The 24475-nt window shown below is 42.6% G+C and overlaps 1 protein-coding gene across 2 annotated transcripts in view; it reads right to left on the bottom strand.

The window, feature by feature from the left end:
- LOC124556035 (Fanconi anemia group M protein homolog) overlaps positions 1-23880 on the bottom strand; it is a 242759-nt gene extending 218879 nt beyond the window's left edge. For both annotated transcript variants that reach the window (XM_047130070.1, XM_047130071.1), the window contains exon 1: positions 23473-23880. In XM_047130070.1, the coding sequence (XP_046986026.1) occupies positions 23473-23546 (74 nt within the window). In that variant the 5' untranslated portion in view covers positions 23547-23880. The remainder of the gene's footprint in view (positions 1-23472) is intronic.
- Positions 23881-24475: the final 595 nt, after the last annotated feature.

Below are 24475 nucleotides of genomic sequence, written 5' to 3'. Positions count from 1 at the left end.
ATATGGTGTGGACAGTGCTTTATATGCCTGGTGCACAGTAAATAACTGTCACTTGATGTAAAGTGGTGGTTCACCAGCATCTGCAAAGAAGCTCGGTATTGGGGCTTGTTCTGAACGCCCCAGTGGCCAACCGAGTCCCTTCATGGCATAGCCCTGCATGGCCTATTATGGCAGGTTTCCTCCGACTTATGTACCTAAACCTAGGCGGTGCTACAAATGCCAGCATTTTGGTCACACAATGCTGAGTCGTGGGGGTGAAGCGACCTGTGGGAAATGTGGAAAGGTAGCCGATGAAGCTGGGATTGACTGTCTATCTCCAGCAGTCTACGTTAACTGCTCTGCGAGCCGCCCAGTCTGGAGCCAAGAGTGCCCTGTTTTTGCAGAGAAACAAAAAATTCAGGAACTGAAAGTCACTAAGAGGATTCCCTATGCAGAAGCCAAAAAGGAATACAAGGCAACAAAACCTCTCATCTTTACCACTTTGTGCATTTCTGTGGTGCAGAAACCTGTTCCTAAGGTTGACGCTTTGATGCAGATGATGTCCAGTGAACGACCATCCACCACCAGCACCTGTACTTGCATGTGTACATGCCAAGACAAAGTGAGTAAGGCTCAAGCAATCCAAACAGCTGGCACAGAAAAGACCAGTAACAGTTCCTTAGTGAGTGTCAAGAAGGCACACGACAAGCAGACACCTCTCAGTGCCCCCTTTCCCCCTTATCCTCGAAGGAAGGGGGTACAGGGAAAGGTTCACGACGTTTGGGTCAAAAGTTGTTGTGAGTGTCATCAGCGATCATTCTTTCACGTCTGACTGATGAGGAGGACATCATGGAATCAGATGCCTCAGATCCAGGCAGTCCCTCCACTCCCCCTCGCTCTAAAAGTGCTTCACCTCCACGGTGCAAAGATAGGGGTAAATTAAAACCACATTGATGAAATGGCGCCCATACTACAGTGGAACTTGCAGGGGTTCAGGACGCATGTGGAGAAATTCCATCTCTTATCTCAGGATAGACCACTGTGTCTGTGTCTCCAGCAGACTAATTTCCATCACTCATACACCCCTGAGCTACAAGGCTATGTACGCCTCAAAAAGGATGGCCTGAGTGGAGAGAGAGCTGGAGGAAGCATAGGTATTTTCGTCAGTACCAACTACCACTTCTCACCTCTCTCACTTACAACTACTTGACAAGCAGTTGCCAGATCAGTGCATGTGCATCATCCATTAACAATCTGTTCCCTTTACTTGCTCCCACATGATGAAGAGGACCTAACTGACCTTATTATACATCTCCCATGCCCCTTCATCCTCTGCGGTGATTTTAACGCACACAATGTACTTTGCGGCTCTGCAACTACCTGCCCAAGCGGTAGAGAAATTGAGAGGCTTCTCTTGTCATCATGCGCATACTTGCTAAATACAGGACAGAACATATATTTCTGCACAGCAGCTGCATCGTTCTCTGCCATTGATCTCTCACTTTGTTCTCCACCTCTTGCTCACACTGCTCAATGGGAAGTGGTCTATGACTTGCACGGAAGTGATCACTTCCCGATCTCGATTCACCTGCCAGATGGAGTGGAGCCCGAAAGGAAATTGCTGCAATGGGTGCTCGGTAGAGCAGAATGGACACTTTATAACCAGTTGGCCCAGTTTGAACATTGTGCCAATGTTGAGGCATGAGTGGATCATATTACCAAAATGATCCACTGTGCTGCTGCAGCATCCATTCCATAGTCCACTGCAGCATCCATTCCATAGTCCACGGGACAACAGGAGAGGCAACCTGTCCTTCTGTGAAGTGACAAATGGTGCTCTGCAGTCAGGACTAGGTGTGCAGCTCTGTGTAGGTTCAAGTGTCGGCCAGCTGCAGAGAATCTTGCAGCCTTTCAGGTGGCAAGGGCAAGTGTCGCCAGATTATTCAAAAGAGCATGAAGAAGTTGTGGCAACAGTTCCTGAACATCATTAATTGTTCCACCAAGAGTTCCATTGTATGGGAGACCATAAGAAGAATTTCTGAGAGAGGAGGAAGGTGTCCCATAACTGCTGTAATGGGAATAGCACTCTCCAAGCCAGTCCGCAAGACAGTGCCCAGACTATGGCAGCCTATTTTGCCACACTTACTGCAACAGTCAGTCAGGATCCAGGTTTCCAGCGCCATAGAGCAGTTGCTGGGAGGTGTAGTTTTGACTTCCGGTCCACCTCTGATGAAGATTACAACTGCCCATTTTCCATGTGGGAGCTGGATTCTGGATTGTCTACAGCTCATAACACACCCCCTGGTCACAACAGAATCCATTACAGTATGCTCTGGCACCTCACAAGGTGAAACAAAGATACACTCCTTGTACTTTTGAATGCCATTTGGGCGTCAGGTCACTTTACCGACTCATGGTGTGAGACAATTTTAATTCGTCTTTTAAAGCCTGGGAAAGACCTTACATGCCCAAGTAGTTACCATAGTGTTGCCCTCACTAGCTGTATGGAAAAGATGTAGGAGTGGATGGTCAACCTCCTCCCTGTCTGGATCTTAGAATCCTTAGGTGCTTTCAGTGTAGGTTCAGGAGGTACCACTCCACCTTTGATAACCTGGCCCTCATAGAGGCGACTATACAACAGGATTTCCTACACCAGCATCACCTTCTAGGTATATTTTTTGACATCGACAAGGCCTATGATACTACATGGAGGTGTCTTATCCTTGAGCAGCATCACGAATGGGGTTTTTGTGGCAGTCTTCCCATTTTTATCTGGTCCTTTCTCTCACCACATTTTTTTCGATATCGACACAGCAAGGTTTCTGGGCCTTGTATTTGACTGTAAATGTACATGGTTGCCACATCTTAAGGATCTGAAGAAATGGTCCCTTAAGGCTGCATGTATTTTAAAATGTCTTAGTCATAATACATGGGGACCAGTCAGGACTTACCTGCTGCAGTTTTACGGGGAATTTGTGTGATCTTGGCTAGATTAGGGGTGCATGATGTATGGGTCTGCAAGACCATCTTATTTAAAGATGCTGGATGTTCGGCTATGTCGGTGTCCATAATATCACAGCATATGACCGCAGGAGTTAGGCAATTCAACAATTACGTCATACTTATCCAATTTTTCAGACTTCCTAAGGAGTTCCATCTGCTTTGCCCTGTTAGTCTTGACCAGGAGGGAACCATTCCTCAGCCGCTTTACAGGCTTCAGGCTTCCAGCAAACCCTTTCAAGCCTTCATGGATATAGAAGGGGGACACTTTTTCAAATGTCCCGTCCTTCCTCTTAATCATAAAAAACATATTTTGATTTATGACTCCTTGAGCCTTGTTACTATAATTCAACTGATTCCGATTACCAGGAGGGCTAGCCTCCCTCATTCATTTTGAGGATTCTGTGTGGGTACTCCCAGGCGGGACAAGAAGAAGAAGATTGCATGGGTTTCATCTTGGTCCCATGAGCAGCCAGGAAAATATGCGTCCACTCAGACAGAGCCCTGTGTGCCTGAGTAAGCCTTATAGAACTGAGGTGCGGCAGGCTCCCCAGAGGTTGCCCGTTGATGACTGTTCCACCTCAACAGCCATGCATCTCCTCAGTGCGCAGCACACCTTGAGATTGAGGGTTTTATTATAAAGGTTTATTCATCCTCACAATCTGGGCAGTCAAGCCAAGATCCCCGTTCCCTGAGACACACAACATTCCATCGCAGCACTGCTCGGTGGTCACTGAAGCATGCCCAGAGATTATGGTGACAGAGGACTAGCAGCACTTACCAGCCCCAGTTCCAGAATCCCGGGGTCACCAAGCCCGTACTCAGCAAATGAATGCTGAGGCTCTGAGGGCTCATTCATGCTGTTCTTTCCTGACGTTGAAATTTTCAAAAATGTTGGTGTACTGTTAAAAGACATATTTTTTAAGCATTTCTATATGAAGTGCAGATGGGGTAATATGACTGTTTTTATGTAAGTTCCAGTTTAGTGAACCATTCCTACCCGCAAAGAACTGAAGAATATGTGTGTGATATTTTCTGTGTAAAATTGTGCTGACTGGAGAGGGGGAGGAGGAGATATAGTTGTTAGCTGTAAAAGATGGGAATGATGACAATGCTAAAGGAAACACGTAGCCACCATAAAACCCAATTAAGAGGTTAAGTCCTCTTATATAGTATTTATTAGAAAAGTAGCCTTATATATGGCTACATTTCCTCAAAATTTCAGTGAAATGAGTGAAAAAAGCATAACCCCAGAATAATGGAACAGTAATACAGGAAATGCAGTATATCTGACTACATAAAACAACAGCACTGTTGTAATTTTGTTACACAAGCTGCTCACACATTCTATACCTACATTCAACACTATCTAATGGGCCAAAATATATAAATAAATTTTTTTCTTTGGGGAACTGGATGCTATTTTATCATACCACAGTGAGGACATACTCTCATTATTCAGGGAGAACAAGCTCTAAATTTTTTACATCTCCTTACCTACACATTCTTTATTACCACCCACACAGCCATATACCTCCTTTCTACTTAGCCTTCATCTAAATTAGTGGATGAAAAATTAACACCTTTGAAGTCATGATGTAGAAAACTTGTATTTGGTTGGGCTGCAGGTAGAGGGCTTTAAAGTCAGTCATTTAAATTTCCAAGCTTTATTGCTGCTGATGTACCTTCCGGACTGTATGGCCATGGTTGAAGAAACTTTTCGGTTCCTGATGTTTTTTTCAGAGATGTGCTGGACGTCTTCAGAGGTGCTCTTGGTGACTTTGACTCTTGGCAACTGATGAATTGGACATCGGAGAGCAACATAAATATTGTGAGTAGTGAGTGTGGTCAAGTTTACACATGATTAGCAGAGATAATCTTTGTCAGACATAAAACTTAGCTATCAACTGTCACCTTTCAAGGGTAAAAACTTATATACTGATTCTACAGAACCACTGTCCTAATATCATTGAGTTTCATGGCTGCTTCTGTTCTGTTAAAATTATCATTATGATTATACAGAGGGATTCAAAAGAAGCTCTACATACTTTGTGTGTGTAGCGTAGTGGCTCACGATGTAATGCCCACCGTGAATGACACTGTGCATGATAACTCTGAAGTAAAGCAATTTCAGACAGAACTTCATTTAACATTTTACTCTTATTTTAATGCATACATTACACACACAAAGTGTGTACACTTACATTTGAATCACCCTGTATATTTCAATGTCTTCACTATATAGCAGAGGATAATAGTTTTTCACTGTAGATAAAATTTTGGTTTCTGAAAACTCCACTCCACTGTGTTCTGACTGAAGAGCATGCTCTGCTACAGCTGAGATTTCTGTTTTCTATAGTTGGCAAAGATTTATGTTCTTTCACCCTTGTATTCATGCTTCTCTTAGTTGTTCCAATGTAGACCTTTCTACAAGTATATGGAATCTTATTTATTCCACTTGCTGACAAAGGAGGGCGTTTGAGCTTTACACATTGAAGTGTTTGACACATTTTCTTAGTTGGTCTAAAAACTGGCCTGATGTCATGTTTCTGTAAAATCTTGTTGACCAGATCAGATACTTTTTTTGATAAAAGGGAGAGAGACTGTGTTGTTCCATGGCTAAGTTTTATCACTGTTTTTATCATTGACAGGTGACAATTGAAAGTTAAGTTTTGCCTCTGACTTTTCACAGTATTTACATCACTCTCCAACACCCAATTCATCAGTCGGCATGACGCAATGTCACCATTAGTACTTCCGAAGAAACACAGTGCAGGTCGGGGCGAAATGTCAGGAACTGAAAAGTTTCTACGGCCACGGCCACACAGGCTGGAAAATCATCAGCAACTAAAAAATCCGGTCATGAAGGCCTTCACTGTTGATCCAAGCTTTATACTGAATAGGAACTGCATACTGAGAATGAATACACTGACCACCCAATAACTGTATATGACTTGCTGAAGAATGGTCTGTTATTCCCTTGTCATTACACTGAGCACCCAACAACTGTATCCGACTTGCTGAAGAGTGGTCTGTTATTTCCTTGTCATTGTTTCATATACACTGTAGACATCCTTCCACAGAACTTTTTAACGTTTTGGGAGTATGTTAGGCCGACAGTCTCAGGTAAGTTCACTTGCTTGTCAATGTAGTACTGGATCACAGTAGAACAAAAATTCATGCCTAAACTACAACAATCACATAGTGACCGCAGTAAAATTTAGGACCAGTGTTACGTCCAAAGTGACAACTATGACTATCAAGAATCTTTTGTTGTTAATTGGACCAAAAGGAAGGGTGCTGCTTGTCATGTTTCCTATCACACATAATCACAAAGCCCATCTGCATGAGAAAACACAGCAGATAGATGCTAGGTGCATTCCATTTGGTAATCTCATCTGAGGGCACATATCAGGGGGTCAACACAACTTGTACACAAAATGAATGGGATACATGGGATAAACAGGGAATTATCAAATGGTGATTGCACAGAAGACCAAGAGTTGGGACTGAAGAGGGAAGATCCCCATTTCGACAAGGAGACTGTCTACAGGACTAGTCCGAAAGGTGCCAGAGACCAATCAAACTCCACAATAATGGACTGTTTACCAGTTTCACATTTAAAGTTGTTGTCGAGCTGTAAACCTGGTAACCATAGTCCAGTTGGGACAGGACCAGCACCTGGTAAATATGGAGAAGAGTAGCATGATCCACATCCTAAGAGGTGTGGACATGGAAGCACAGAGAGTTAAGTTTCCACGTGTAGCTAGTCTTTTGCTGGTGAATATGGAGAAGACAAGCAAGCTTTTTATCACAAACGAGGGCCAAAAAAATGGACTGTGCAACAACGCACCAGTGCTGGGTATCCAAGTAGAATTGTGGGTCAGGATTGACCATGGCACAACAGAAATGTGTGACCCATGTTTTTATACAATAGAAATGGAAACCATGGAAGGTGTCCAAGTGGAAACCCTTTTGATGGTGCCTTGTAGCTGGTGCTCAGCTGAGACTACTGAGTGGAATCTGTACCAAGTGCAAAAGTCATTGACATACAGCGCAGGTGTGACCAGCAGCCCGACAGAAATCACTAACCCACTTATGGCGATGAGGCAGTATATGACACTCAGTAAAGAGTCTTGTGGGACACAGTTCTCTTGGATCAGTAGAGAGCTGAGTGAAGCACCAACTCTGCCCCAGAACAACCAGTGGGATAAAATCAGAAGGTGGGGGGGGGGGGGGGGGGGAGGGGGAGGGGGACGGCATCTTCAGCCAATAGTTTCTGCAGTAGAAAAGTGACAGAATACAAAGAGGATGTTGATGCTGTTGCAGAGTGGGTTGCAAGGTGTTAAACAAGAACCAGCATGTTGATACAAAGACCATCCTAAAGGACATGACATGAACCAGTTGTTGACCATTGGTGGCCGGTGGAAGAGTACAGAGCTTGGCCCACACCTGGGATGAAGAGGCATATATTCCAGGGGAGTAAGATATAGTACAAAGGGGAATCCACTCACTACCACATCTGTGTTACTCAATGTACAGACCCTCCAGACAACCTCACAGGGGCAGCACAGTTCCAACAATGCATGATAACCTCACTGCATTGAGGAATGGTCATCAGTGTAAGGTTTTTCCTTTACTGGGGGTATAAGAGCAGGAAATATGGTGTTGTAGTTCTGGCAGGTGACTGTAATAGCCATTAAACTTCCACTGATGTCGAAAACAGGCGTGAAGGGACCAGGTGGTCTGGTCACACCCCAGAATCACTGCCCATCACTGATGAAGATGGAACCACATCAATGAGCATTTGTTCAGAATCTGGGGTGTATGGGGATGAGGAGTGGCCTTGTCCAGATTCTTCAACTCCTCCTCTTCCTTTGCGGCAGACATCCTGTCAATAGCCCATCTCTGATGTGGGTGGGGATGGATGAAGAGCCGGTGGCCGTGGGACCCACAGACCATGGTTTCTTCAGTCACTGACTGGTACCAGGCTTCTGATCACTAGGTTTCCAGGGAAAGGTGTCCTGCAAGGGAGCCCCATCACTGGTAGATGCCGGAGGAGGAAGCTGCTCCTCGGCTGGGTGAAGGAACTGGTTCCCGAAGACAATGCCATGCAAAACAAAAGAGAAGAGGATAGTGGGAAAACCAGTTTCGAAAATATGGAGGTAGTGGGAGTGATGGTTGTGACTTTTGCATAATTGTTCATCATGTCAACAGGCTGTAGGCATTCACGTTTTTTCCATGCCCCACTATACAACACTTGACCAACAGATTTATATTCCTGTATTTTCTTTTCTTCCTTAATGACAGAACAATCTGGTGGTTTATGTGGTGTTTCATCCATGTAATACACAAAGGTGGTTGTTCACAAGGACTGCCTTCATGGAGTGATCGTCTGCAGTTACGACATTTTGGTTCCACAGTGGGATGACACATGACACAGACTTAAGCATCAGAAGGCCTTGTGGATGGTAGGACAAGTACGTTTTCCAGAAGGAAATTCCCTTCACAGCGTATGATAAAGGCACCTGTATCTATTCTATTAAGCTTGGGATCTTTTCAGACATTTCGAACAAAATGAACACTTCACTGCTCAAAATTAGCGTTGAGCTCCTCGTTTGTTTGGAGCATAAGTTCTCTGTGAAAGATGATGTGTTGAATTATATTCTGTGCATTTTTCCAAATTTACCTTCAATATGTTCCACAAAACATACTGGCTTTGTCATAGTAGGAGTACCTGCATCAGTTAAAAAGCATACTTAATATTGGATAAACAGTTACCCCTTCCCATAGAGTAGCCAGGGTAGCAAAAGTTGTAGGATTATAACTGCTTACATTGAAATTTATATTCCTGTCTAATGAGACGGCCACATCAGAATGGTCATTGTATTGGTTTAATTTCAAATGTCTGCCCTGATGCGACCCACTCCAATCAAGGACTCTCCCCATATCACTACCCAGCTGCAGCAATGGTCATCTGGCATGATGACCATTGCCAGGAGTCCTGATGCCCCAAAAAGACAGTCATCTAATCCTTAGCATACATGGAGAGCTAGCAGCTCAGGCATCAGCAGTGCAATCCTCGTGTTGTCTGGGTGCTCAACCAAAAGGTACATAACGACCGAACTATGTCGGGCTGGCTACTGTGTTGGCTTTGAAGTGCAAATAAGAGCCTATGCATGTATTGTGCACAGATGAACACTGCATGGTGTAGGCATTATTAAAGGTAAATTTAAGAAATTTAAGGTGGACGGGGGAGGGGGGGGGGGGGGGGGGGGGGAAGGGAAGGGGAGGAAATGGACTAATGATGCCAGCTGCCTTGGGACTTTATGCGGAATCGGCAGGGATGAATGAGAATGTGTGCCAGACCAGGATTTGAACCCAGCATCTCCTGTTTACTAGGCATCTGCATTAAGCACTGCACCACCTGGACACTGTGTTTACTGCAATTGTGGGGACTACCTCGGCAAGACTCTTGGCCAACCCACATTCCCACCTAGCACCACCTGTCCGCATGTCCGAAAGAACAGACACTATATGTTCATATAACTATTAAAGGTGTTCTTACCCAGTCAGACTACACTACAAAAAATTTGGAAAGGAAGATCAAACCTAGAAAGAAAGGCAGAACCTACGGTATAGCCAAGTTAATATAAAAGGCTGTCACCATAAGTAAGAGATTAAGATAAGGAAAAACAGTCACAGATGAGAGATTGCAGTACAGAAAAGGAAAGGAAGAAGGAGCTGCAAAAGCTTGAGACTCTGTTCTCACCATCCATGTACTCACAAAAGAGTCATGAGCCCTGTGAGGGGGGAAGTAGTGTGTAACAATAACTCCCACATTTATAGTCACTCGTCACTTGACTGCAGGGCTGCAGTGTAACTACAGGTGGTTGTGAGTATTATTAAATTTATGGAAGAGTTATGATAGCCACCAGTCTTCTTTCATAAAACTGGTTTCAGATCCACTGCTCATACAGGGGGCTTCCAGTATGAGCATGCCACTGATGGATGGCATATCTGAAACCAGCTCTGTGAAATAAAATCACCTTTAATTACTGACTGGCTACTACTGCTACTGAATTGCCTATTTCACAAACAGTTTTAGAAATCTACCTATTTACTATGGATAAAATAATAACTGAAATTATTGCTTATGATCATCTGCTTATAAGTATATAACCCAGAGGTTACGCTCATACTGAGTACTCATTCAGCGCAGTAGATGAATAAAAGTTAGTATACGAAGGTCTACTGCTTCAGAGTTGTAATTTTTATTTTCCATTGGTTTATTTCTTGTCAAAAAACATCTGCTTCCCTCTACATCCAATCCATTTTCTTGGGTGTAGACTCCATTTCATGTGGTTTTCTCAATAGCTTTTGTTGTATCATGGACTGAATTCTTCACCACTTTTGCCTCTTCTTACGTGGAACTGCCAAGTGTTTTCTACTGAGAATTAACCAATACTCTGCACACACTTTGCTTCAATCTCGTTGGTTCCTGTTTCATGAGTGTTACAGGCATTACCCATTTCTTTCCACCACTATAAAATGAATAGCCCTAGACTTACTGAGATATCAGGTCTCTTCCCATTACCCAGGTGTACACCTTATTCAGGAATTGTTTCTTTATGTCTGATTTTTTTCTTTGTATTTCTCTGCAGAACACTATTTTTTGGCATTGTGTTGTCAGAACAATTTATGACTAAAATGTATGATTATCTGAAAGATCAATGAGTACGTTAACACTCATTTATTTTTAACTCCTCGTGATCCTGATTTTTATCCTTCCAAGAATAATGACTCAAGGTTTCAGAATTTCTTTCAAGCATGTGGACACTGCTTCTAATTCTGTCTACCACAACTTTCCTTTTCCATGCAGGATTGGCAAACTCTGTGTATTCAATGTAGTTAATTTTTTGTTCACAAGTATTTTACTGCCCCAGAAAATTATTCAGTTTAAAGTGAAGAAACATAATGCTTTTTCAGTACTGTTCCATAAATTTCATCATAAAATTCAAAATACAGATTGAGAAAACTGTACAATTGTTTTCTTATAAAAATTACTGTAATCAATCAATTTCTACCCAAACAGAACTAATATTCCAGAACATAATCTGTTTTTAGTTCAATACCTAAGAATTTTGTCATATTAAACTCGCCTGAGCAGTCTTTGAGTTTTTGCAGTGTATGCTGTTGTAACCCTTTCCCACAACCACAAATATCACTGTAAGGTCCAATTGAAACTTTAAGGCTGTGTGGAGAGGCCACACAGTTGCGCGGTCCCTCCCGCTGGGCATGCGTGCGTGTGTGTGTGTGTACAACTAAAAAGGACAACACTATAAAAGGCACATGAACAGGCAAGGGATTAAAAGAAAACAGAATAATCAAATGTCCATAGACAGGTTTGTCAAGTGGATAAAACGAAGAACGCGAGCAGCTGCTCCTGGGTCATCTGCTAAAATTTCATCCAGAGTACATGGCAGGCCAAGATCAATGCGCAGCGTATTAAAATTCGGACAGGATGTTAAAATGTGGTGTACCATCAGCAATTGCCCGCATGGGCAGAACGGCACCGGCACAGCCGCCAGCAGATGGCGGTGGCTGAACCGACAGTGTCCAATCCGTAATCGGGCCAAAACGACCTCTTCCCACCTAGAAGGGCGTGAAGAGGTCGTCCAAGCCATGGGGAGAGGTTTCAAGGCCCGAAGCTCGTTTTCAGTAAGTGTAGACCAATCGGCATGCCACAGCGATAAAATGCGCTGACAAATGACTCTGCTAAAATCAGATGAAGGCACACAACAAGAAGCTGTCTGAGGCTGGAGGACCGCAGCCTTGGCCGTGGCATCTGCAGCTTTGTTCCCAGCGATACCGACATGGCCAGGAACACACATTAAAGGTAACCGGAGAACCGTCGTCCGTCAGCTGCTGAAGAGAGTGTTGGATCCGGTGCACGAAAGGGTGAACCGGATATGGATCACTGAGGCTCTGGATGGCACTCAGGGAATCAGAGCAGATGACATAAGCAGAATGTCAGTGGTGGCGGATGTAAAGAACAGCCTGATAGAGGGCAAATAGCTCAGCTGTGAAGGCCGAACAATGGCCATGGAGCCGGTATTTGAAACTGTGTGCCCCGACAATAAAAGAACACCCGACACCGTCATTGGTCTTAGAGCCATCTGTATAAATGAAGATCATATTAATGAGCTTTGAACAAAGTTCGACAAACTGCGAGCGGTATACCGAAGCTAGGGTCACCTCCTTTGGGAGCGAGCTGAGGTCAAGGTGAACGCGAACCTGAGCCTAGAGCCAAGATGGTATTTGCCCCTCGCCCACTCTAAAAGTTGCAGGGAGCGAAAAATCAAGGTGCTGAAGGAGGCGACGAAAGTGAACTCCAGGGGGTAGCAGGGCAGATAGATGCAACCTGTATTGACGGTCGAGAGAGTCATCAGGAAAGGAACGATAAGATGGATGGTCAGGCAATGATAATAGCCGACAGGCATACCGCCAGAGCAGTATATCGCGCCGGTAGGTTAGTGGCAGTTCACCGGCTTCAGCATGAAGTCTCTCGATGGGACTAGTATAGAACACTCCGATCGCAAGACATAACCCCCGATGTTGTATAGAGTTGAGGCGGCGTAAGATGGACGGCCGTACAGAGGCGTATACAAAGCTCCCATAATCCAGCTTTGAGCGGACGATCGACCGATAAAGGCAAAGTAGGATGGTTCGATCCGTTCCCCACGACATACTGCTGAGAACACGGAGGACATTTAGGGAACGGGTACAACGGGCAGCCAAATATGACACATGTGGAGACCAGCTAAGTTTCCTGTCAAATGTAAGACCTAAAAATTTTGTTGTCTTCACGAATGGGAGAGCAACGGGACCAAGATGTAAGGACGGTGGGAGAAACTCTTTGTAGCGCCAGAAGTTAATACAGAATGTCTTATCGGCAGAAAAACGGAAGGCATTGGCGACACTCCAGGAGTAAAGATGGTCAAGAGAACGCTGAAGACAGCGCTCCAGGAAACATGTAAGCTGCGCGCTGCAGTAGATGGTAAAATGGTCCACGAAAAGGGAGCCTGATACATCAGCTGCGAGGCAATCCATTATTGGATTGATCACTATGGCGAAGAGAGCGATGCTCAAAACTGAGCCCTGTGGCACCCCATCCTCCTGGCGAAAGGCATCGGACAGGACAGAACCCACACGTACCCTGAACTGTCGATCCATTAAAAATGTACGAAGAAAAAGAGGGAGGCGACCGTGAAGGCCCCATGTATGAATGGTGCGGAGAATGCCCCCCCTCCAACAGGTGTCGTAAGCCTTCTCCAAATCAAAGAACACAGCCACTGTCTGGTGCTTTCACAAGAAGTTATTCATTATGAAGGTCTACAAGGTAACCAGGTGGTCAACAGCAGAGCGGCGCCTACGACTCCACATTGTACATTGGTAAGGAGGCATCAAGATTCGAGCAGCCAAACCAAACGAGAGTTAACCATTCGTCCATCACCTTACGGACACAGCTGGTAAGGGAAATGGGTCGATAACTGGAAGGCAAGTGCTTGTCCTTCCCAGGCTTAGGAATCGGGACAACAATAGATTCGCGCCAGCATGTGGGAACATGACCCTCAATCCAGATGCAATTATAAGGACGAAGAAGAAAACCTTTACCCGCAGGAGAAAGGTTTTTCAGCATCTGAATATGAATAGAATCAGGCCCCGGAGCAGAGGACCGTGGCTGGACAAGTGCACTTTCGAATTCCCGCATGGTGAATGGGGCATTATAGCTTTCATGATTCGAGGAGCGGAAGTTAGGTCTGCCTGTTTTTGGGGGAGGAAGGCAGAGTGGTAATGAGCGGAGCTCACAACCTCTGCGAAAAATCTGCCGAAGGCATTGGAGACAGCCTCAGGGGCCACAAGGACGTCATTTGCGGACCGCCAAGCCAGAAACTGGTGAGTGGACCTTAGTGCCAGATAGCTGGCGCAGGCTACCCCAAGACAACAGAAGGAGGAGTAAAACTGTCAAAGGAGCTTGTGAAAGCAGCCCAGCTGGCTTTATTGCTCCCTTTAATAACACGACGACACTGCGCACGTAATCATTTATAGTTAATACAATTCGCCATCGTAGGGTGGCATTTAAAGGTGCATAAAGCACGTTGACGAGCACGTAAAGCGTCTCTAGATGCTGCGGTCCACCAGGGGACAGGTACGCGACGTAAAGAAGAAGTAGTATGAGGGATGGAATATTCAGCAGCAATGAGAATGACTTCCTGACTATCGCAGCTTGCGAAGTTTTGATCCTGAAATGTCGCCCTGGAAGAGAAGAGCCCCCAGTCTGCTTTGGAGATGTTCCAACTAGTTGAGCATGGAGATGGGGTATGATGCAGGAGATGGATAACACAAGGGAAGTGGTCACTAGAATACGTATCAGAAAGAGCGTAACACTCAAACTGGCATGCAAGCTGGGTAGTACATATAGAGAGGTCTAAATGGGAATAGGTGTGAGTTGTGTTCGAAAGAAAAGTAGGGGCGCCAGTACTGAGGCAGACAAGATTGAGGTGGTTGAAAAGGTCTGCTAACAGGGAGCCTCTCGGGCAGGATGCTGGAGAGCCCCAAAGGGGATGGTGGGCATTGAAGTCTCCAGTCAACAAAAATGGTGCAGGTAGCTGAGCAACAATTTGCATAATGTCTGCCCTAGTAACAGCAGACGATGATGGAGTGTAAATGGTACAAATGGAAAATGTGAAAGTCGGGAGAGTAATTTGGACGGCAACTGCCTGCAGATCGGTGTGCAATGTGATGGGATCGTAGTAGATATCATCCCGAACCAGCAACATAACCCCTCCATGAGCCGGAATACCTGCCACAGGGGGTAGGTCAAAACGCACAGAATGTGGCGCAGGAGAAGAAATGCGCTGTGGCGCAGAAGGAGAACTTTGCTTCCTATGAGCCTTCTTAGAACGTTGTTTAGTCGAAGTACTGGTCGATGGCTGGGAGTTTGGGGTACGTAGGAAGTCTTTACGGGATGGTTCCTTCTTGAAGGCCCGTGCATCTGACTTCTGGGTCTTAGTCTTGGCAAAAGCTGATGAAGATGCTTGTGTCTTAGGGGTGATGGGAGGAAGAGGAGACGTTGACCGGGCGATCTTAGCACTGGCCGAACGGACGACCGTAGCGGTAAAGGTCAGATCGCATGTCTGTGTCGACACCTCCCTGGTAGGCTGAGGAGAGGCGAGGACAGTACTGTATTTCCCTGCTGGAAGCAGCATGGGCTTCCTACTAGCAAATAGCTTGCGAGCAACTGAGGTGGACACTTTCTCTTTGACCCGAATTTCCTGTATACGGCGTCCATCCTTGTAGATGGGACAGTCACGGGAGGACACTGCATGGTCACCCTGACAGTTCACGCAACGAGAAGACGGAGGTGGACAGTCACCCTCATGGGCGTCCCTGCCACAAGTGACACATTTAGCCGCATTAGAACAAGACTGGCGAGTGTGATTAAAATGCTGACACTGGTAGCAGCGCGTAGGTGTCGGGACATAGGGGCGAACAGAAATAACCTCATAGCCCGCTTTGATGCGCGACAGCAGCTGAACACTATCAAAGGTCAAGAAAAGTGTCCGGGTCGGTACAAGGTCATTGTCAACCTTTTTCATGACCCTATGGACAGCCGTCATGCCCAACTCAGCGAGGAAAGACTGAATCTCCTCGTCAGTCAATCCGTCGAGTGATCTAGTAGATACCACACCACGCGACGAATTCAAAGTGCGGTGAGCCTCCACCCAGACAGGGAACATGTACAGGAGTGTGGCCCAAAGGAGTTTTTGTGCCTGACAGACGCTCTCAGTTTCCAACAACAAGGTACCGTTACGTATCCTGGTACAAGACTTGACAAAGTTAGTTTAAGTAGTGTGTAAGTCTATGGACTGATGACCTCAACCGTTTGATCCCTTAGGAATTCACACACATCTGACCTTTTTTTGACACATTCAGTATTTTCACACCAACATTCTTTGAAAGCAAATGTGAATAGTGTTTCTTTCTTTAAAATAGGTTGTTGTTCCTTTAGTTATCATTCAACTGCATTGTATAACTCCTTTGGTATCTTTAAGATATAAGACAGAAAATACATACTGTTGCAATTTCCATACTGCTCCCTACTTTGAAGAGAGGGACCTTTTTTTACCCATGTACCTGGAATCCAATTCTTATTCCAAATGTTGAGAAAACATTAAATAGGTAGTTCAAACTTAGGACTTCAGCTTTCATAACTGTTCTTTCAATGTACAATGGGTCAATAATACAGTAGAACCGACCAACGGCACATCCATCTTGCTACACATTTCAGAAATTGAATTTGAAGGTTCCATCTCTTTTCTCCAAATATCCTGCTAACTTCCTAAGTAACACTTATAAAATGGAGATCCAGTAAATGACCCCGAAGTGCTAACAATGATTTACTCCAGTACCCATTCACCTCATAAGTACAATACCTATATTGATGTTTGCATCTTTGTTGTGATCAAGGCAGTGAAGCTCAGGAGCCCTTCTTTGTGACAAATGAATGTCCATTGTTTCTAAATAGTGGACACTGAGCTATGGAAAGGGCCTAACATAATAAAGGACTGCCTGCGGTAGCCGGTCACCTGCCTAGGAAGCCCATGTACACCAAAGCTAAAATTAGCTTGAGAGGATGAAGCTCTTTAATGTATTTGCCATTTTCCATCACTCAGAGGATTGGTTAACTTACCATTTGCTACAAGCAAAACTAACATTACCTCTGCATCTATTTGTGTGGAAATTGGATACATACAGATGACTTCAAGACCTCATTTACTGGTCACCATTCTCATGGCGGCAAACAAACAGTATGATGAAGTGAAGGCAGATGAGCAAACATTTTCAGTTGTCTGCAGAAACGACCAGGCAAGCATAGGTTACATGGTAACATCAAGGCACCGGCCACAGAACAGAAGTGAGGAAGAATGAGTTCACAGGTAGCTGGAGAGGCCCAGTTTTCTATTTGTTTTGATATGACCGGACATTTAGCCAAAATGTACATGTGAATTACGTCTCTTTGGCACACACCACTACAATGACAATGAAGAGACTTGGAACAATAAATATATCATGCTCAATAAATTATTGACTCCTGGAAGTTAGTAATCAACCTGACTTTCAAGCAAGTAGCTAGGTGGCACTGACGAAATAACAGAAACCTATAAAATAACAGCAACATAGTAGGAGTCAGTTTAAATCAGATATCACTCCTATTTCAGTAGACCAGGAGTTCTCAAATTTTTCTTTCAATGTAACACTTTGATAATTCTGATACGTTGATTGAATATCTTGTTTATTTTGCAGGTTAACAAAATTTTTTAAAAATAAGAAAAACTTGTTTTATTCAATGATAACTTCAATTTTAAATCATAATTAATAACATAGAAATCATAATAAAATTTTCAACAAATAATTAGTATTGTGAAAATGTTGGAAAAACACCATGTTATTAGTAGATTTTCACAGGGTAATATTTAACTTCTTGCAGAACACCAGTGTTCAGTGTTCCGGGGGAGACCAGCATTCTGGGGGACACAGTTTGGGAAACCCTGTGCTAGATGACTTGCCATTAAATACTAAGAACGGGTCGACAGAAGCGTCCGATCCAACGCGTCGGCTTTGACCCGTGACGTAAGGGTGTTGTGTGTGACGTCATGACGGCGCGGAGTTTGGTTTGAGTGTGGCTGTCTCCAGTTCCGTTTTATCTTATTTTATTTACTTTTCTGATCTGTTCATTCTATCTCGTGAGATTTTTTTTTTTTTAAATTTAAAAACACTTATTACATATTTTAATTATCTGTTTCCTCGAATTTCTGTTTTAGTTTATTATATTTATCTTTGATCTGTTCGTTCTATCCCGTGAGATTTTTTTTTTTTTAAAAAGACAAAAAACACTAATCAGCTACTGAAGCATTTTTATCTTCTATGGGTTGCAGGGGTTACGACCCCTGGGGAGGTGGGTCGGTATTCATGCATGGCTGTCTTCACTTACACGTTGTAGCTATGCAAGGTGTCTAAATTTGTTTATATTTAGTTTGCCCCCCACCCAAAACACCCCATTTCCCGCGCTTGTCCCGTTAGTGTCATTAGGCTTCTTGTGGAAAGTGTGTGTGTTTGTTTTTGTTTCCGCCATCTTTATGACATCATGGGTCAAAGCAGACGAGTGGGATCGGACGCTTCCGTATTTCCCTAAGAACTGTGACCTTTCTGAAAGGAATTCACGAATCTAGTTGCACAGTAAAGACAATACTCCACAAGTATACTCTTTCATTAGAAATAGTTTGTGTTCAAAAGCCTTCTGGAAATATGGTATCAACTTCAGATCCCCTGTCGATAGTACTCATTATTTCAGGTGAATAAAGAGCCAGGTGTATTTCACAATCTTGAATGATATTTTCTGAACTTGTGCTGGTTATATGCCAATATATTGTTTTCTTACATGTATTTTTATAATGTTCAGCCACAGTAAATGTTCCAAAGTACTACTGCAAGTCAATGTCAGTGATATGGGTCTACAGTTCAGCAGATAACTTCTTTTTTTTTTTTTTTTCCTTGGGCATTGGTCTGACCTGTGCAACTACACATGACTTTGGATGGTAAAGACCAGGAAAGTGTCACAGCTACAAAGCTGGTGGGAAGACATGTTGCTCAAGTCGGGAAGTTCATGTACTGAAGCTTTCACACAAGCCCAATTCAGTCTGTTTGGCCCAAATATTATTAAAAAGTCTGCACCACAAATGATATCAAAATAATGCATACATATTAAATCATGGAATAGTAGCTATTCTATGGTAAAACCAATTGTCATCAGTTAGAATAGCTATTTCAATCAACTTCATTGCAGTTCACAAATACTACAAATGTCTACCAAAAAGTTATATACATGAACAGTATTTTTCCTTTACACACACGAGTCTGTCAAATAAACGCAAATCATTAGTTACAATACACTTAAATTCAGCATCCGCCTCTTAACATGAGTAAAAAAAAAAAAAAAAAAAAAAAAAAAAAAAAAAAAACCAATGGCATGTCAGAATCACACAAGAATGTGTTGTCAGCTTACTTCAAGAATTTTAAGTTGCATGCCTGGATGAATACACATTAATGACAGTTGACAGCCATCCAAAATACATTTATTGAATGCAAATATCTTGGCATCAGCTGTGTTAAGTATATATGTATTACCTATTAGTGACATGTGAAAATCTGTGCTGGTCTGGGACTTGAACATGCATTTTCCACTTACCTTAACCACTACTCCTATTCATGCAAGCCTCCTGAACTGAACCACACTTCCACGTGTCACAGTATCTACACCCATACACCATAATCCCTTACACAAAGTGGTTAATGGAACTATGGTATAGGGACATAGAAAGTGTGACATATGGCTGTAGGGGACTATGGTACAGGAAAGTAGAAAGTCTGACATATGGATGTTTGGGTTGCTCTGGGAAGCGTGCATGGATAGCCAAAGTGGTTAAGGTGACCACTAATGATAAGTGGGAAATCTGGGTTCGAGTCCTAGTCTGGCACAAATTTTCACACGTCACTAATAGGTGGTATATCTATACCTAGCACAGCTGATGCCAACATATTCACATTCAGGAAATTTATTTCAGTACGTTGGAAGAGGAAAATAAATTTAAAATAGAGTTAAAATACTTCAACTATGGGAATATTTGTCACTCAACAGAATAAGCGAAGATTAGTGGTAGATAGGCATTAAAGTTTATTAACTGTACATGGAAGCTCAGTTCACACCCTTGCAATCTTCTTTGGAGTACACACACAGGTATGTATGTTTGATGCTCTGAAGACCCCCAAGTCTAAGGGGAGGCCATGACGTTGCGATCACAGATTTACTTCAGACTTTGTATGCATTTAGCAGGCCATTAAAACAATATAATGCCCAAGTAGTGAGATGCACTTCTCTGGCAATTCCAAGAAAATCACAAAAGAAGTTTTACGTGTTTATTGTGTAACTGTGTGCAAGTGCCTGACATTAGAGTTCATTATACATCAGTTACATAATAAACACGTAAAACTTCTTTTGCGATTTTCTTTGAATTTCCAGAGAAGTGCACCTTATTACATGCACATTATGTTGTTTTAATGGCTGGCTAAAGGTGTACAAAGTTTGAAGTAAATCTGTGATTCCAACGTTGTGGCCTCCAGTTGTAAGTCTTGTTTGTGTCCCTCAGCCATTTGATATCTCCACAATGGAGAAGATACTTGTGTTTACTTATTCAACTGATTCTATTGCATCCAAGTTTTCTCAGTATATTACTGAGAAACACATTTTATTTTACTTCAAAATATGTTTACACTTTAAATGAATATTCTGTCCCATACTGATACTTATTTCTTATGTATTTTGCAGAATATATTTATGCAAAGATAGCTTGTGTCTTGTTTTGTATTTGTTTACATAAGGATGTTTTGGATTTTTATTTGGCATAAATCACATTATAGCACCCACCACTTAGTTTTTTTGGAGTTAATGTGCGAAATATATACACAATGCATGCCAAAATAATCTCTTTTCTGTTATGCATCACAGTTCCTTAATTTAAACTTCAATTTTTGTTATATGTAAAGAAAAGAGTGTTTAATATAGAGCATATACTGGCAATTCTGTTCAGATTTATAAATAGCTGAAATGATTACAAAACAAATCTAGACCTTGTGCTAAGCAACAGACTGGTTTCTGATCAAAACCAAGGTTCCATATTCACACTTGATGATGATGATGATGATGATGATGATGACTATGATGATGAGGCTGGTTTCACAGAAATCAATAGCATGGCTTACCAGCACCACTGCAAAATATGAACGAAATTCTGATCAGTAATAAAGTCTTTCCTTATTAGCAATCTTCTTGAGACAAAAGAACATGGACACATACTAGATGCTGAAAATCTGACTAGTAATGACAACACAAAGAGCAGTTGCTTATGTACATATTAAAATAGAGCATGAAAGTCTACATGCATGTTCATGCCCCTTGCTCACACTTAAACGAATGATGTAGTCATGATATGAAATACTAAATAAATGAGAATAAGTTGAAGAAAGTGCTAAAAGTTATTCACTTGTAGGCCTACATGTGGCTGGCTGACCACTTACAGCAAGATAGAAAGAGTCAGCCTCTGTGAGGCCAAGTAAATGTTTGGTAACAGTTCCATATACAGATGTTAAAAGTGCTTAAGTAAAAACCTGCGTCTCAGTTTACCAATATATGTTAACAGAGAAATGGACATGCAGTCACATTTGTAAAACTTATTCAGATAATTGTGGATGGCTTGATCACTGACTAAAAAAGGATGAACTAACAATTCTGGGAAACAGCACATTTAAATAACCTCCGCTACAATTTGGAAACAGTGAACAAATTATAATCAAGAAAAATTCCTGCCTGCCTTGTCAGAATATAAAATGCAAATGAGATATTTCGTACTGACACTAGTGTGTCACAAGCTATGCACACTGGCAGAGTCTCCTGCTGGATAACATGCCTGTGTGTCAGGGGGCATGTCAAAGCAACTTCTTTTGATCTGTGAGACAGGAAAAATATTTGTCGTGGCAAAACTGTAGGCTTCACTGGGTGTAGGTGGTTATCTTGTACCTCCATTCACAAATTCTCCCTCTGACACACAACTCTTTCCCTCGACAATGACATAACAACACTCAAGGGGACAGCACTGACCATGCAGTGCTGTCTGAATAAGGCATGATGTCCATATTTCGACCACCTGCAAAAGTAAGGAACCTTCTGGCCTGTGTAAAAGATAACCCCAGTCTTTGTACATCTGGGGTCTATTACGTTCCATGTAAATGTGTAAAATCTTACAATGGACAAACACAGTGCTGTGTCTTCCTATGTTGCACTGAACATACATGCAACATAAAACAAGAGCAGGAAAATAAACCTGCACTGGCCAACAAGAGCTTAATGGAAAATAACATGTTCGATTTTGAACAGATACCTGCCCTCTGCTCAACTAATGGTTTCTGAGTCAGCATTATTAAGGTTACAATAAGATACAATGGTAGATGAATCTTGTTAATAGAGGTAAGGATTCTGTCCTCGGCATAGCTTTACAACCAGCCTTTGAAGTAGCAGTCTGTATTGTGTACAGTACTGCTTGATGCGAGTTGCCAACTATGTACACAATTGGCTGGACTACTGCTAAACTATTGTAGAGTAGCCATTGTAAGACTTCAATGTCCGCTGTTGAAACCTACGTAAGAAGAGGGACTGTGATACAATGCCATTTTGTGCTCACACTGCACTCTTCTGCAACACGAAACCCACATATATTTAACTTTTTGTTTTATAGTAGTGTTTTAAGCCAAAACATAATACCACAATATAATACTTTTTGAGATGTAACTAGCTCTTAAAAGAGGAGACGGGTTTGACTCCCAGTACTGTTTGTTGAGGGGACTGGAGTGTGGTGTACTCAGCCTCACGATGCCAACTCAGGAATTACTTGACCGAGTAGTAATGGTTCCAAGTTATGAAAATGGACAATGGCCAGCTGACACCATGCTTCTCCATACAGCATCCAATAACACCACTGGCTGAGGATGACATGGTGGCTGGTTGGTCCCAATGGGTCTGGCAGAAGTTGTGGATGGACTTTACATTTATAATTTCTCCATCACCTGAATTTTGAAAGCAACAATGAATACATGAAATAATGACTCAATACTTTTTGCAGAACAACAAATAATTAATCACTGCAAAAACAACTCAATATGTCAAAATCCCTATTTGGAGACCAAATTGTTTATGGCTAATGATGTTTAGAATTCCAAGGTAAGAAGAAATTATGATTGCAACTTAGCCCTAAATGTTTCACTTGAAAACAGTGAAACCACTAAATTTAATGACTTTATTTAGGTGTCTAGTCTCTGTTGCAGAGTGACAGACTTCATTCACTTTCCCAATACTTTTTAACTGCAATACAGCCAAAGAGGAAGAAGTTAGAAGTAAAAATAAAATCTGAAATAGTTTAGAAATAATAAAAAGTCAGAAATACATGCTGGGTTGGATATGAAAAGTTGTGTATAGAAGGAAACTGAAGTAGCGGAAAATGAAAATGGTTAACAACATAAAAACTGTGTATGTAATATGATATTGCCTAAGGTGTTTCAAAATGTTTCACTTTTGCAAAAACTTAATATTATAATTCATTGGGATGCTTCAAAAGACTAACTCGAGTTTACCATCCCGCAATAGCAATGCATCATGAGGTTGGCACGGTTTTTATACACTAAACAACAAAGGAAAATGAAACAGTTTTCCTTGTGAAGTTATTGTATTGCTCAAACCAGGATGTAATACTGATAAAAAGAAACAGACAAAGGCACACACAGCTTCAAATTTGGTTTCGTAAGTCTAATTAGACCGCTTACCCGCCCGCAATCCCCTCGAGGGCTTCCAGTAATATATCATGATCTTCATCCAGCAAACTTATTTCATCTGACATATTGTATCGAACTGTCCTTCCACAATGAACACGTTCTTACACTGATTTATTATTACAATACGGCGTCTCTTCCGTTTCCATTTCTCTCGAAGTGTCAACTGCTTACCCATCACAATGATATGATAAAGCACAACGATTCACAACTATCTCTTCTTTAACAATATTTTGAAACAACATGCTCACATTGTTCCTGAGATGTAAACATCAGTCTAGTAACACTGAAATAAGAACACAACACAATACCCTACAAACAAGTACACCTACAAATAATCACACTGCGCGCCATACCCTCACACGCCGCTGTCAAAACAACACATTTCCAAAGATTATCAGATTTGTCGCCCGCGACTAAAGTTCTTCATGTCATACGAACAACAGTTGGCTGGTTTACAGAGAACGGATAGATGTCTCTGTAGTTTGTCCTTGGTATTGTCTCAGGGTACCTAGCAGCTTACTTGCACAAGCCGCCCGACAATATTGTACAGCTGTCAAACAGAAAATTACGATAACGACATAAAGATAACAATCGCTTGTGCCGCTGGTTGTAACATGTGGATGCTCCATAAGATACTGCAGCTGTCAAACAGAAAATGACGATAATGGCAGAAAGATAACAATCTCCAGTGCCATTGGTTGTAACATTTGAAGTACACAATGTGACCAAAAGTATACGGAAACCTGGATGAAAATAAGTTTCAAGCTCGTGGCGCCCACCATTGGTAATGATGGAATTCAATATGGTGTTGGCCCACCCTTAGCCATGATGACAGCTTCCACTCTCGCAGGCATATGTTCAATCAGTTGCTGGAAGGTTTCTTGGGGAATAGCAGCCCATTCTTCACGGAGTGCTGTACTGAGGAGAGGTATCGATGTCGGTCGGTGAGGCCTGGCACGAAGTCGCCGTTACAAAACATCCCAAAGCTGTTCTA

The sequence above is a fragment of the Schistocerca americana genome, chromosome X, assembly GCF_021461395.2.
Source record: "Schistocerca americana isolate TAMUIC-IGC-003095 chromosome X, iqSchAmer2.1, whole genome shotgun sequence".
Taxonomy (NCBI): Eukaryota; Metazoa; Arthropoda; class Insecta; order Orthoptera; family Acrididae; genus Schistocerca; species Schistocerca americana.
Note: the sequence above shows the minus strand (reverse complement) of the source record. Positions and strands in the feature narration are given on the sequence as shown.